Source organism: Homalodisca vitripennis, chromosome 6, assembly GCF_021130785.1.
Source record: "Homalodisca vitripennis isolate AUS2020 chromosome 6, UT_GWSS_2.1, whole genome shotgun sequence".
Classification (NCBI taxonomy): domain Eukaryota; kingdom Metazoa; phylum Arthropoda; class Insecta; order Hemiptera; family Cicadellidae; genus Homalodisca; species Homalodisca vitripennis.
The window spans coordinates 141,725,096-141,740,814 of NC_060212.1; the positions used below are offsets into that span (position 1 = coordinate 141,725,096).

Genomic DNA, 15,719 nt, shown 5'->3' on the forward strand with positions numbered 1-15,719 from the left:
AAAACCTGTAATATTGTCATAATGCAAAAACTGATGTCACTTAATCTAAAATACCCAAAGGATATCAAGCCATGGGATCCTGACAGTAGTCGGCCGTAATCCTCCCTTACACATTTACAAATCGTGTTACTTTAGAAGTTGCGAAAAAACCTATGTAATTAAAGTACAAGTGTGTTCGAGTGTTTCATAATAAGTCCCACAAAAAATAACCTTATGGGTTGGGTATCTTTTCCTCTATTATAAAGAGAAATAATTAACCACAAAAATATATCTGCGTACCTCTTTTCTACACTTTTACCACAAGACAGCTGATAAACGTTCCGTAGTCAACAGCTGAGTATAAATTCTGTATCCCATACTGGCATTTACATAGCATCCAGCGCTCATTAATAATACAACACTATTAAATAGTTGTGGACTAATTATACGCACTACCATTCAGGAGCAAAATAAAACTGCAGAACATAATTCAGCTCAACGTCAGTGTTCCTCTAAAACGTTACGTGGCTTTGACTAGACTGATTGTGAGTGTCTTATTTAGCTGAGAAACGATAATTGTAGGCTTAGTGAAATCCAACTAAATTCTTACCTACACTAATAAAAAATCATGCTTGGCTGTTTTGGCTATCTGATAAGTTTTTTTTTTTCTCTTAGGACAAGAAGCTTAGTCATGTAAGAACCTTTGCGCTGCTTCCGGAGTGACAGGATATTCAGGATAGGCAAGGTTAGGGAGTAGGGGATGCCTCCTGTTGAGATCCATGAGGAAGAATTAGGGCACTACATCTCAAAATCATGTCTCCCCGGAAGAAGGGGAGGCCAGCTCTGAACCAGCCTCTCCAGTCTAAGTAGGCAGGGGGTGGCACACCCTAGTTGAGGTTAAAAGGAATCTCTGAGGTTAGGGAACAAACCCACCAACTCCAACAGTCATCTCCCACAGTAGACTAGACCTTTCGAATTGCCCATGAACCCCAGAATCCCAACATTTGCGGTTAGTGATGTGCCGCTACTGGACATCCATAAGGTTGCCCAGATTGAAGTGGCACATCGGTTTTTGCTGTGCCCAGTGGTAGGTTCAACTGATAGGTATAAACCATCCATAAGTGATCCCTGCTGGGTTATCTGATAAGTTTTTGCATCTGCCTATAAAGGGTTTACTACGGAAATACATAAAAAGAAACAAGCTACAACACGAAAAGAATTACTTTATTTGCATAATTTCGTGTTCACCATCCAAAGTATTATTTTAATTATTATCTTGAAGCATTGAAATGTTTCAATGGTATTCATTAGTTTAAGTGTTTTATTGTTATTCAGTACTATATAAAAAGAAAAATACATATAAAAAATTACACATTATTTAAAATTCTTAATTAAATTTGAGTAAATCTCTTTACTGAAGGACATGTAGAAAACTAACTTTTACTATCGTAAAATGTATCTGTCCTTTGGTTACAATAAGTCAATTTTGATATGCCAAGTAGTCAATCATTCTGTCATTATATGCATTGTTTTTATTTAACATTTAAGATAGCACGCGTAGTGAAAAACATTTGGTTGGTGAAAACTTTCTACATCATTATGAATTTTAATTTAATTGCCGATGCAGTGTAATATTTTATTCCAAAGTGTATCAATAAGTTTTTGAGAAACATCAAAGGTGCCGGTGGTGCTCTTGGGTGTAATGCTATAGAGTAGTCAAGGTGAAGCTAGTATCGATGAAATGAAGCTTACCTGGCGGTTTCCCGCCACTCCAAGCAGTCCTCATCCCGGAAGAGCTCCTCCATCTCCGAGAAGAGCGGGTGTATTTCGTGCGTGTTGTCGTCAGCATCTTCCCCGAGAATGAACTGTACTCGTTGTGCGGGCGGGGTGACTGCAAAATGCGGTCTGGTCAGATTCGTTGTTAACATTCAGATACTATATTGTTACTAACACTGAACACGTTGAAACAATACAGATTGCATCTAAATGTGACAAATATAACATGTAATTTGAGTAGTTGGGTAGTTTTGAAATAAATTTAAAATTTACGACAAAAGATTTGAAAGAATTGTAAGATTTTGAAAGTTTTTCATCGTTATATATATATATTAAAAAATACAAAAAACTTCGTTTCAATAATTGAAACCCACCCTATTCCTCAGGTATAGTTTAAATAAAGAAACTTAACGAGGTGCCAATGTGTGTAGTAAGACAATCAGAGAGCTAATACAATATCACTGCTAGATCTTTATCGATATCTCCAACAAAAAACACTACCCGATGTCAGAATCGGTGTTAATAAACGATATTGATTACTATTAGATTCAGCAAACCTGTAAACGTAATATATTGCCAAGAGGTAAACACGGTAATATGACAATCCAAAATTTGATAAGTTGAAATGAAAAACTACCTTTATACATTGTTGGAGCCCAAAAAGGAGCATAGTACGCATTTCACTGTAAATTATTTTTTTCTTGTTAAAAATCTATCCGTAGATTTACGTAACTGAGGCATCAAACAATGAGTACACTCAGCTTTTTGTAGGATGAGTGAGTCAATAGTGCAACAGAGTCAAAACACAAAACATCCACAGTTTCAACTACACTGGGATTGAGCTTTCAAACTGACACCGATTGTAAAATGGTCGTTTATAATTATGTACATTTAGGTAAATTATTGGTATAGTAGAAATGTACAAAAATATGATTTAGTTGCTTCGCAACATTTTTTTTTTAAATATAAATTTTGCAGTTAACGCTAAATTTGCAAACACTTTTCAAATTGTTCTGTTTATCAAAGCTTGGAAAATCGTGCAATTGGTTTTGTATTGTAACAGCTCTTGAATAAAAACATTTCGCAACACCGAAACAGCGTAAAACAGTTGCTTCAATCCACTTCAATCCTTCTGACAATCCTCGTAAAATGTACTCTCGAGTGAGTGCTTCCCAATACAGCTCCTATAAAACACGGAAATTCAACCATGTTTGTATGGCACAATTTATTCCACTTTACTTAATAGATAATAGTTAATGACACGTGGTGATAGACAAAGATAAGACAACAGTGACATGCGGGGCCATGCGGTGTGTAGGGAAGAGACAGTTAGTACAAGCTTACAGGTTTCCCCTTCATCGGTAATGCTGGCCAGACGTCCTCGCCGCCCCATAGTGAATTGTCCTGCAAGTGAATGTCAGCAGGTTATAGCTGGCTGGCACACAGCATCTTACATAGGTAGTTTAACACTTGAAAGTCTTATTTTACGCGAGTAATTTAAATAATATTCTACTAACCGCAGAAGAAGTTAATTGTTCTTTTATCTACAACATCGTCACTTTTAAAATCTCTTTAAAATCTTGCCTTGGAGAGTTTATTTAAGATACTAGTGTTTCACGATTCGTGAAAATCCGAAATTAAATTTCAGCAGAAATATAGATAGTGCTTTACGAATAGTGTCAGAAAAAAAAAATAACTTAAGGATTAAATAATAACAATTTCAATAAAAAAGACACTTAGTTATAAAAACGTGACTTTTTCAAAGCATAACATTTGATAAAGCATCCTATGTAGGCCTACTAACTGTTAGCGATGACATAAAAACAAATTAAGTGGAAACAGTTATTTTTACACGCTTTTTAAAACTAATAAACATGACAAAGTTACAGAGAGAAACGTTGTTACTTTTCAATGTACATTAAAAATAAGTTTTGAAAACACTCTGAAAATGGATGACTATTTGTCGATAACTCTGTATTTAACAAAACTGAGAGTTTTTAAAAATTTCCTTTTATTTAGTGAAATCAATATTGAATTTGTAAAATGCTTTAATAAACAGGCATATAAACAATGTTATTGTTGAAAAAGGTTTTGAATTTTCATTATTATTATAGTCCATTTGATATATGACATGCAATTTTAAAATAGTTGTGAAATAAATGAGAAACGATCATTCAAGTTTCGGTAGTAAAATATCTAGGTGCCCGTAGCTCCATTAAAAAAATGGGTGCGAGAAAGAAAAAAGTACAAAAAAGGCATGTTCAAAATATTTTTAAATTTAATAATAAAGATATTTATTCTATCTGACAATTTTAACTTAACCATAAAAATTAATACTACAACTCTTTTTTATACGTTGCCAAATTAATTATTTAAATTTTATGTAAAAGAAAAACAATGATTTCCTGTATGTGTCACATTTAATGGTTATGGAACAAAATACTCCCACCACTATAAATAAACTCATCCTATTCTATATGTAATTTGGAGTTGGAATAAAATAAAATTCGAATTTAGAAAGTACAATTACATCAATTAAGAGATGCAGGTATATTTGAAATATACAGTAGGATCGATGCGAGTTTGTATTTTACCAACAAATTTCATGTGGCATTTTAAAATTATTTAAAAAAAGCTGGTGAATTACAACCTAAAACCAGTTTTAACCATTTAAATTATTTCCTTTGTCCTTGTATCAGAGCTTACGCAATGTTCTTACGGAACAAGAATCAGTATATTTCAGCCCGATCCGAGTTTTCCAGTGAGGTGCTTAATATTTTCAACTGAGTTTGAATTGTAAATAGTCGCGTTATCAATCTAGTAGCGCTGTTTGAAGTCGAGGCGTGGCGCAACATTTGAATTTCTCTTGAATATTGATGGGCATAAAACAAACTCATCCATAAACAAAATCACGTACAACTTACTGAAGCGGTTTTTGAGGAGTTGGGCTTCGTATAGCCCTAAAAATGGAAATTCTAATTAAAATAGTTTATTGCGTGACTTAGGTTTAGCGACGTAGGTCTTAAGCTCTTTGATCTTAAAGAGAGTGAATTTTAAATTGAGCTATAAATGAATTTACGGACATTAAGAAATTTAATAAAATTTAAAAGCGTTTTCAAATGTTATTGCTTATTCAATGGGTTAGAAAGGAGTCAATAATTTGAAACAGTCAGTTTACACACTCTATTATTGCAATGTGAATGTTAATAAACACAGTTTTCCTTGTTCAGAATTGGCTCATATTAAAGACGTTTTAATATTCTACCATACGTGTTTATAACTATATTTTTAGTTGACCTGATTAATATATATATATATATATATATATATATATATATATATATATATATGTGTGTGTGTGTGTGTGTGTGTGTGTGTGTGTGTGTGTGTGTGTGTGTGTGTGTGTGTGTGTGTGTGTGTGTGTAGAAAATTAGTATATAATAGTTTCTGGAAAGACGAATAAAGAATAATAGAGATGGTTAGATTAAACACGAAGGCAAATAGGTTTAGTAGAGCAATTTTAGTTATAAAAATCTCGTATTATAATTAACATACAATATATTTTTTTAAGAAGTACTATATTAGTGATCCGATGTCGACAAGATGCAAATAACTGACAACTATTAGGGTGGGTTATAAACACAGGTTTTCACTGTAAAAGTTAGAAGTGAGCCACGAGAAATTTTAGAGTATCGGATGAAGCCATTTGTTTCCTGATGTGGGTAATGGATCCCCTCTTAAAAATTCATGAGGCTCTCCACCTTCTGAGGTATTCTGTTGAACTTTCGCTACAGAAGATTGAACAATACAAATATCCTAAATCTCAGAAATCACTCAGCTTCTTTTATAATCGTTAAACATAACGATTTCTCAAAAGATATGTTTACCGAACTTCCATCTAATTGCACCTACCCAAGTACAAAAATAGATACTTGGCAGCAGAGGTAGCAATATTTCACAATTTCGGTTCTCTGCTAAATTTATCATATCTAGGTAGTCATCAGTTTTCATTTCGTCAGTTTTAGTGAGCATCAAAACCACTAGCGTGCTAAGATATGGTAAATTACTATTATAGGATTAGTATTTATTTATTTATACTTAGTAAAATTTCTAAAGGAATTGAATGTAATAATAATATTGTAATGGTGAAATAGATATAATGAGAAAATGCCAATTTCACATGATTAAATAATTTTCGTTGTGCTCTCTATACACTAATCTAAGTTAGGCCTAATCATGTTTCAACCGCAAAAAAGCCAATTTATCCTCTCTAATTCCCAATAAAAAATAAAAATACTAAACAATATTTTCGAAATGAATGTATAAAGGAAAGTTTTCAGGACAAAGTATTATCCAAGAAACGTCATGAAGAGAGAAAAATTTCCATACACATGATGTATATTCGTAGGAGACATATTTGAAAAATCAAACGACCGAAACATAAGCAAGTAAAACATTTTACATCTAAATAAAACAATGACAATTACATCTGAAGACAAAAATGCTATTTAGGAGAATTGAAACTAATTACAAAATGTACTAAATCATTTTAATGCGATTTTATTGCTATCAAGGGATCAGAAACTGTTTAATGTTCTTTTATCATAATGGTACGAGTATTGTAGGTTGGCGTGTTTTTCTTTCATGTAATAAATACTCGTGCCCATATTGTTTTACGATGGTAGATGAATATTTGTGTAGTTGGTTTTACGGTGGTAAACGACTGAATAAACATTGATATTGTAAATATTGTTTTACGGTAGCAAACGAGTGAATGAATATTTGGGTAGTTATTGACATATTGAATATGATATTTGAGTTCTATGCATGAATATTCAGCAGGATGTTTCATCGTGGACATTTTATAATATTTACTGTAGTCTGGGCGCTCTCCATAAAGTGCTCCACCCGCTACGCTGGGCTACCGCTGAAAGCCCAAATTTACGTTAAAATCACTGCCAAAATATACTTTAACTGTTACTCAAATTGAACAGTCATAAAAAGTGAGTACATTTTGAGGATACAGGACACCATTTTTGGTTCAAGAAAGAACTAATTAAGTTCAGAAAAAAATCTGATTGAGAAAAGTGCATTCATGCAATAGGACCTTAGAATGAATACGAATGAAATTATTATCAAAGATACATTTTTGTTCATTCATTTAAACCTTTTTGCCAGAATTATAGAAGAAAACTTGAAGGCCATAAAAAGTTTTACAGGGAGAGTAATATTTTCTAGAGTTGATTTTCAATACACACACTAGGAAGAATATAGGATTCCACTATTGTGTTTATAAAGCACACTATTCAGACGAGGAATAGAAGTTTTGGTAATATTGTTTATTTAAAATGCACGTCTTAAAAAAACCAACACATAGTCTCAAAAGAGTAACTTTGCTATGCAGTTGTGGAAGAAATGAATCTCCACTTATTGGTGCATATGGTCTGGGTCCGCTGGCACTCCTAAACTAAGGTGGACGGAGTATTATACCTGCAACAATAGAGATCCACAAGTGTGCAGCTGAATTCCCGCAACCCTAACAGTAACAGGTTGTACAATAGCAGTTGGCTGCTCGCCAAACACTTGTGGCTCGACTGTCAGACTCGATAACATTATGGCTTTAGCTCTTAATCCACGTAGCCTAGTATGCAGTTTTACAGGGTGTTCCACAAGTAACCCGACAAAATTATCAGTTGGTTTCCTGTCATCACAATTAGGAAAAAGTACATATGTCCGGAAACGCTTTGTTAGCGAGATACAGGTAGCGAAAGATTTCGCTCGATTTTCTAGGAAATAAAGTGAGACTGATGTTTTCATGGCGTAAAGATAGTTGTTAAATTTAGTGGAATTTTTTTGTAAAATGAACTGAAAAACTAAATATACATCCCAGAACTGTAAGGCCCCCATTTCTGAGATATAAGGCAATATATGTATAATATGTCTCGTAAAACATGTTTTGTTTATATTTGAAGTACGTTAACTTCATTAAATGGGTAACAAATAAAAAAACTTTTTAGGAAAATTTGTACATAATGCATTGAGAATAATGCAAAATAGGCCAATAATAAACAAACATAAATTTAAAAAAATGCTTAATTAAATTAATGCATAAGAAAAATAAGACAGAATATGCAATATCTGTTTATTAAATGAACGTTCTTCGTAAACACAAAACATTTTAATTGCTGACCTTTGCCAATATTTTATTCCAATTCCCATACCTTATAAATGGTGTTCAAAACGATATCCTTGATAATTAATACACAATCTAGTGCGTTTAACGAAACCACGTTTAGCTTTTGTGATCGCATCTCAGTCGTTCTTAAGTAGTTCACAAAAGTTTGCCGAGTTACTCGCGGGACACTTTGTATATGAGTTTTTGAATTTTCCATTTAACAGTTAGGTTATCCCCTTTTGCTGTACTGGAGTACACGAATACACTTGTAGGTGGTTTTCCCAAAATACAGTTATTTTGTAAAAACAGTAAGCAAGCCATTTTGTCAATAACAAGGGTACGGTCGCCTTCTGTGATAATATACGATGTGAGAGCTAATTTGCAATGTAAACATTTTGTTTACGATCTGTTTTTCTCGAAATCGATAGAGCAATTTCTTCTATGAGAGAAATTGATCGTCAGCCGTGCTGTAATAAAAAATATAATATACAGGGTGTCAATTAAGTCTGGAACCTCTTTTTTAATTTTTGAACCGTAATAGAAAGAAATAACCAAGTTCACACGTGCTTACTGGTGATAGTAACGCACACATCTGCCCAATTACCGACCACATAATCCCTTTGGGGGACGGTCCACAAGGAGTCAGACAAAATTCTTAAATAGCAGCATAGGTCAAGTTTGGTATCAAATTAAAGGCCTTATTTAGCAGAGTACAATGCCGCAAACCGGACTTCAAAAGGTGGATTCATTCAGTAGTTATAGCTATTTAAATTTTAAAACAATCGAACAGTGTAAATTATTAAGTATTACAAGTAAACACCAATTTTTAAGTACCTGTGATCAAAGTAAGTGTTCAAAATGTTCCCCTCCCACCATCTGACAATGTAGTATCGAAGCCAGGAATCAATAATTATTACCAATAACACAACTACTGTTAGAATGTGAAAGTGGCAGATTGAGTCATACACAGCATCCACAGAAACTTAACGTTTGGGCAGGTATTATAGGAAATCAAATTATGGGCCCATTATTGATCAATGGTAATTTAAATGGTGACTCGTATCTAGCAATGCTCCAAAATGAGATAATTCCTGCACTACAAGCTGCTCTTGGTCGACAATTTCAAAGAATTTATTTCCAACAAGATGGCGCGCCACCACAACTTGCTCTCCTTGTTAGAGAATACTTGGATACAATATTCCTTCACAGATGGATTGGAAGACGTGGTGCAGTAGAGTGGCCTGCTCGTTCCCCTGATTTATCTCCGCTGGATTTTTTTCTTTGGAGATACCTCTAAGATAAAGTTTATCGTACTAAGCCTCGAGATTTGGCGCACCTAAGAAATCTCATAGTCCAAGAAGCTCAAGATATTCCTCGTGACTACCTTCAAAATGCAGTGGATGGCTTTTAAAACCGCCTAGGACATTGCCAGACGATGGGAGGGGAACATTTTGAACACTTACTTTGATCACAGGTACTTAAAAATTGGTGTTTACTTGTAATACTTAATAATTTACATTGTTCAATTGTTTTAAAATTTAAATAGCTATAACTACTGAATGAATCCACCTTTTGAAGTCCGGTTTGCGGCATTGTACTCTGCTAGGTAAGACCTTTAATTTGATACCAAACTTGACCTATGCTGCTATTTAAGAATTTTGTCTGACTCCTTGTGGACCGTCCCCCAAAGGGATTATGTGGTCGGTAATTGGGCATATATGTGCGTTACTATCACCAGTAAGCACGTGTGAACTTTGGTATTTTTTTATATTGTGGTTTAAAAATTAAAAAAGAGGTTCCAGACTTAATTGACACCCTGTATAAAATGTTATGTGTGTCTGGGATTTCAATGTAGTGTAACTGTTTGAAACTTTAGTGTTTGTGGGTATTAAATCGGGAGGGCAGTGGACGAGTTTAACATGCACAGGGCTAAAACACATAATCTGTATTTTATCGTAGTCAGGCTAACTCTTGGAATTATAACTATATTTATGTACATTGTAAATTCTTCTTGCCAGTTTTGAGCAAAATATGTGAAAAACTATATTTGACCGAAATATTTTCTTACAGTTTCTGAATACATACAACCTTCTTTCTGAAGATCGATTCGATTTAAGAAAGGATTAGTTGACAATAGACGCGGTGGTGAGTCTAGTTGACCTGGTTGTGGAGAGATTGGAAGGTCAAGATTCCACTTTAAGTACGTTTCTGGACTTGACTAAAGCATTCGACTGTGTTGACTACTCCAAACTACTCAATAAACGTGAATTGTATGACATCAGAGGCGCTCCTCTTTGGTAACTCTACTCATTTCTAAGCCACCGAACACAAATGGTCTAAATCTGAAATATACTCTCTGAACAGATTCACCTGAGTCCCTCAGAGATCAGTTCTCAGCCCGATTCTTTTTATCATTTATGTCAATGACATAGGGCCATCACTACTGCATGGGTGTCTTGTTCATGAAACAACATTTTGTTTTTTTGTCAAACTGTACTGGAACAGTAAACATTTACTGTTCCATCGATCATCGATCAACAGTATGAATCGATCATCCGATTCATCGGACATCGATCAACACCTTTGTCCAGAATTTCAACCACCTCAATCGCAATGCAAATTCCTTATTTTTTTCTGCGGTCAGAAAATCCAAATGACGGACCGACCGGAACCGGAAGACATTATTTTGGAAGAAATTGATTTTCAAAATTCCTTGGGAAATTCGGATTTCGGAAAATCCCAGTTCGTGGATTGGCGTAGAATAGTCACATTGACCATGTTTGCACCAGACTACCCTGGGGCATTAATGTTTTGAGGTGTTTAGCCATCATACTGCCCTATTCAGTTTCTGATGTCGACGTTTTATCTCTTGATTTACTCCGACCTCACCTAAGGTTTAATGTTGTGGGTTAAAAGCACAAAATTCCGAAGTTGATAAAATCCACAAAGTGGCGGGTCGGATAATCGCACGATTGGAATTTAGAGAGTAATGCAAGAAAGAATTCAAAATGTTGCAACTACTGACTTTGCCAAGTCTCTATATCTTAGACAAAATTATTCTGTATGTCTAAATGTGTCAACCCGAGGCTAAGATACTTACCGGACTGGGAGACACCCCTTCACAGTCAGGGGTTCACTTTATCAACAAATGACATGATTCAAAAGCAATGCCACAACGCCGAAGACGTTAAAACACGTTAGAAACGTTTTTTCGTTCATTTTACAGCGCTGACGAATGCATGGCGATCGTTTATGTGCGTAACGCACAATTAGCAGACTGACAACCTGGGTTGGAAGTGGGAACATTGGCATAAAAAAAAGAAATATAATAGATTTGACTGGGATTTCAATGTATTGTAACTGTTTTAAAAATAACTGTTAAAAATTTTAGGCTTATATTGACGATTATTATATATTATGTTTTAGGCAATAGAATATTAAAATTTGAATATTTAAACAAAATTTGTAGGTAAACACGTAGAACTGTTATTTAATAATTGTTATTAGTCATATTAATTATTATAAAGCATTCAGTATAAAACAACTAAGAAAGTGCGTTGTGTATAGTTATATTATAAGAGTATGCCGATAATGAATACATGATCTATTATGATCGAGTTCATGTCGATCGTAATACTTAGTTTTTCTTTCAGGTTATATTTTTCATAGATTAATACACATAAAATAAATCGTAAAGCACATAAATAACTGTTATATCACTGTCAGAGAACTAAACACAGAAATTGAATATCGTCCATGTACTTGTGTTTACTTTTAACACAGTACATTTTACTAACTGGCTGACGTCACCTCGCCGCTCTGCCCACATACACATGAGCACGCCCTTGTTTCTTTACATCTTGGTTAATTTACTACAAGCGAACGACGATTTGCGACTAAAAAAGGCAAAAGGCCTTTAGTAAAACTGTAACTGAAATTTTGATACCCAAAAACGAGTTTTCAAATTTCAAATTTAAAGGAAAGGATACATATTGATTTTGTGATAAAAATGTTTATAAAAAGTTATCAATACAAGAATCAAATTGTTTTTCAGTTAAGTGTTTTGTTCCAAAAAAGTTATGGACGCAGATATTTCTCCCAAAATACGTTAATTACCTTGAGTATGCAACAATTTGACATCCAGTTAAAGTGCTTGATGACGTATTGGGAATAGTGCCGAAATGAGTATCGTGGGGGGGGGGGATGTTCTTGATGGCTAGTTTTGAATCAGGGAATACTCAGAGAGACTTAACTCAGAAACGCCCGAAACGCCCCTGTTGAAGGCTTACGAACAATCAGGTCCAAACAATCCAAACGACGATTATATCTTAGCTTAAGATTGGTAGATTTTAAATCTGGCGCAATGGTACGGAAAGGTTGTAAGGATTAGGATATTTATCAGGAACTTAATTAAGTTGGTAACAATGCTAGGAGCCATCTCCCTGTCAACTGAAAATATACGGATATACTCCTATGTTCACTACGAGATAATAGTGAAATTAAAAATAGCCCGAGAAGGGAGTTATTAAGAATTGGAAAATTCGCCAATATTGGAAAATTTTATTTTTAGAGCAAAATTTTTTGTGCTTCTGTACAAAATTATGTTTACCAATTTTCCTTTTAGTACCCTATGATAGATAGAAACTATTTCACCTTAGGGCGAGTTCCTACTAACTCGGATGTTAAATAAAATGTTGTAATACATTTAATTTAAGTAGTAAATAATTTATTCTTCGACAAGTACAACTAGAAAATCGGTTTAACAACGTAATAGTTAAATAATTTGCCAATGTTGAAAATGTAATAATGTTTTAATAAAACAAGTTATAATGCCTTGTACTTTCTTTTCTTTGAATACTGCAATCACACTATTTAAAACACAGTCCACTAATCGTATTGTAGAAGTTCTTACTGTCAAAAGAGCAATCCTTTCTAAATGAGATATTCGTCTACTAGGGTCGCATTGAAGGGGGTCTGATTGCCAAAACAGTCAATCCTTTGATACTACAGAGAAGAGATTGTAAAGAACAATTTCTGAGAGCACCTAAGCTAGCTTGGATAGAAGTTTAGCTCACTAAACTTATCTATCCGGGTATTAGAAGGGGAATTTTTAGAGAATCTAGAAAAGGATATTTCTTTAAAGAATCGAATATTTAAACCATATTTGATTGTTTTTATTCTTTTTCTTAACTTCAAATAAGTGTTGTCATGAAGTATAATAATTGAAAATTTGAAAACCATACATATTGTATATTCATTTATATAAATATATTTGTATATATATATATATATATATATTCATTTATTAAATTTATATAAACTTTAAGTTAACATTGTATGATTTTCAAATTTTCAATCATTATACTTCATGACAACACCTATTTGAAGTTAAGAAAAAGAATAGAAACAATCATATATATATATATATATATATATATATATATATATATATATATATATATATATATTGATTGAACTGTGACGTTGGAAATATAATTAATTTGAACCAGAAAAGCTATTTCACGTGCAAAACATGATATATTAATTAAATTAAACTCTGATACTATTTACCACGAACTTAAATAATACCTACTTGATGTAGTATGCCTTTACGTTTTAAAATTTTCATAGAACTCCATCATACTACATCATAAGTGATTTTACTAAGTAATATAAGGAATTCGGTTCTAAAGATTGCGTGCGAAGCCGCGGGTAACAGCTAGTTTTATAAATTAAAATGAATCGCTAAATATGTTGGTAAGCGGTAATTTCAAGAACGGCTGGACCAATTTGGTTAATTCTTTTTGTAAAATGTCCATTGAAATTCGAGGAAGGTTTTTATGAATAAAAAGTTAAAAAAAGTTACCTGGAATATTCTGGAATTCAGAAAAAATTGTAGTTTTTACGTTTCTTAATCCAAATTAAATTGGCACTAAACAGCTGTTTAATAAACCTTCAGTTTTATGTCGACAGATTGGCTGAAACATCTGTTTACATTTAAATTTGATGAAATATTAAGTAAAAAGTGCTTGGTCGGTAGTGTAATGCAGATAGTAAATAAAACATTAATATATACATTTTACTCCAGATTGCGCCAGTGACGAATTAAAATAATCTAATGCAGTAAATACTGTTATAAAACTAACCTTAATGAACCAAGTTATGAACGTTTTCACATAAGTTACTTTAAACTGGTGGGCTTCCTTGACATTATGATATTACATTTTAACAGTGGCTTATGGAAAAACAGAGAAATGAATACTAACATGCCTCAACGATCCATTCTTTCCCTGGCTACAGTCCAAAAAAACAAGTGTAACTCAAAACTTAATAATGATTTTTTTTTGGAATGTTGCATAACCTTAATAAGGACTTTCCTCTTATACCGAAGGTACATAAGAAGTAGGTAGGACTTCCCCCTAGGTCGTAACAGGCTTTTCAGTCCTACTTATGTGTGTATTTTCTTCATCAGGACAAGGCAAACTCAACTATGTCAACACGATTTTGACCAAAATAGATTTCCGACAACTAGATAATCGAATGTATATAGTATTTTGATCGAGGCAATATAGCAAGCTAAACTGTGACATAGTAGGTAAGTGAATTTAAACGGTCTTAAGTAGGCACTTTTTAACCGAAGTAGGCATCTCGGTCCTACGTTAGTATATATATTTTTTCTTCGTGAGAACAACAAGACAAACTCTACTATGGTACTGGAAATATCTTAGACCTGAAATATATGACAAGGACTGGAAATATACGCTTTTTGGCCGAAGTAAGTTTCCGAGACCTGTGTGATCTGAGATTTGTGTTTTCTTGATCGGGATGACAAGGCAGATTCAGCTGTGACGTTATGCATATTATTAATTAGAACCAGAAATGCTCCTACACGTGCCAAACATGATATAATAATTAAGTTAAACTCTGATACTATTTACCATGAACTTAAATAATATCTACCTGATGTATGCCTACTTACGTTTTAAAATGTTTATAGGACTCCCATCATATTACATCATAATTGCTTTTACTAAGTAATATAAGGAATTCGGTTCTAAAGATTGCGTGCGAAGCCGCGGGTGACAGCTAGTAATTTATATAAATAATTGGGGTCTCAACTGTATGGGAGGTATTTTGATCCTGTTAAAAAATAATAAGTTTAAATGAAAATTTAATTTAATTACTTAATAATGCGTATGGAAAATAGTATTTAATGTATGATTGTATTGATTGTTATGATTCAATTTTTATTTTCAACATTTTTATTCCAAACCCAAAATCGATTACACTACCTACTTTAAACTTAAAGTTACCTCGATGGACACCAGACACAAAACTATACAACATCGTATTTTTTTATCAATCAAATAGTTATGTATGGATACATTTTGAAACAAGAGTAACGTGTACTGGAAGTAAAGCAGAGTGACAAAACATTTCCCTAGATACAACTGCCATTAAAACAATATTTTCAGGATAATTTCCCAATAGACAACAATGGGGATTGTGCGGCATTGTGAACAAATAACTTGCACCATGGATTGTCGTGTTTGTCAATCATTCTTCGACACAAACATCACAACAATTTATTTATGTTAGGGAAATGTGGAGATGTTTGCTCACCACAATAAATACACTGATTACTCAAGTACACAAATAAATTTAGTTCATATCGTGGTAAATTTAATAACATTTTAATTGACACTTTCTGGCGGTTGTGTGGAATCGCAAAACATTCCACCAAAAGTGTTGGCACTTTTACAAGTTGCTCTTATTTTTACCCGTAATT

At 33.4% G+C, this 15,719-nt stretch overlaps 1 protein-coding gene across 1 annotated transcript in view; it reads right to left on the reverse strand.

The window, feature by feature from the left end:
- LOC124364956 (sodium-driven chloride bicarbonate exchanger-like) overlaps positions 1-15,719 on the reverse strand; it is a 290,283-nt gene that overhangs the window by 5,043 nt on the left and 269,521 nt on the right. The window contains exons 4-5 of the mRNA XM_046820802.1: positions 3,100-3,159; positions 1,732-1,870 (exon numbers count right to left, since the gene is read on the reverse strand). Of these exons, the coding sequence (XP_046676758.1) occupies positions 1,732-1,870; positions 3,100-3,159 (199 nt within the window). The remainder of the gene's footprint in view (positions 1-1,731; positions 1,871-3,099; positions 3,160-15,719) is intronic.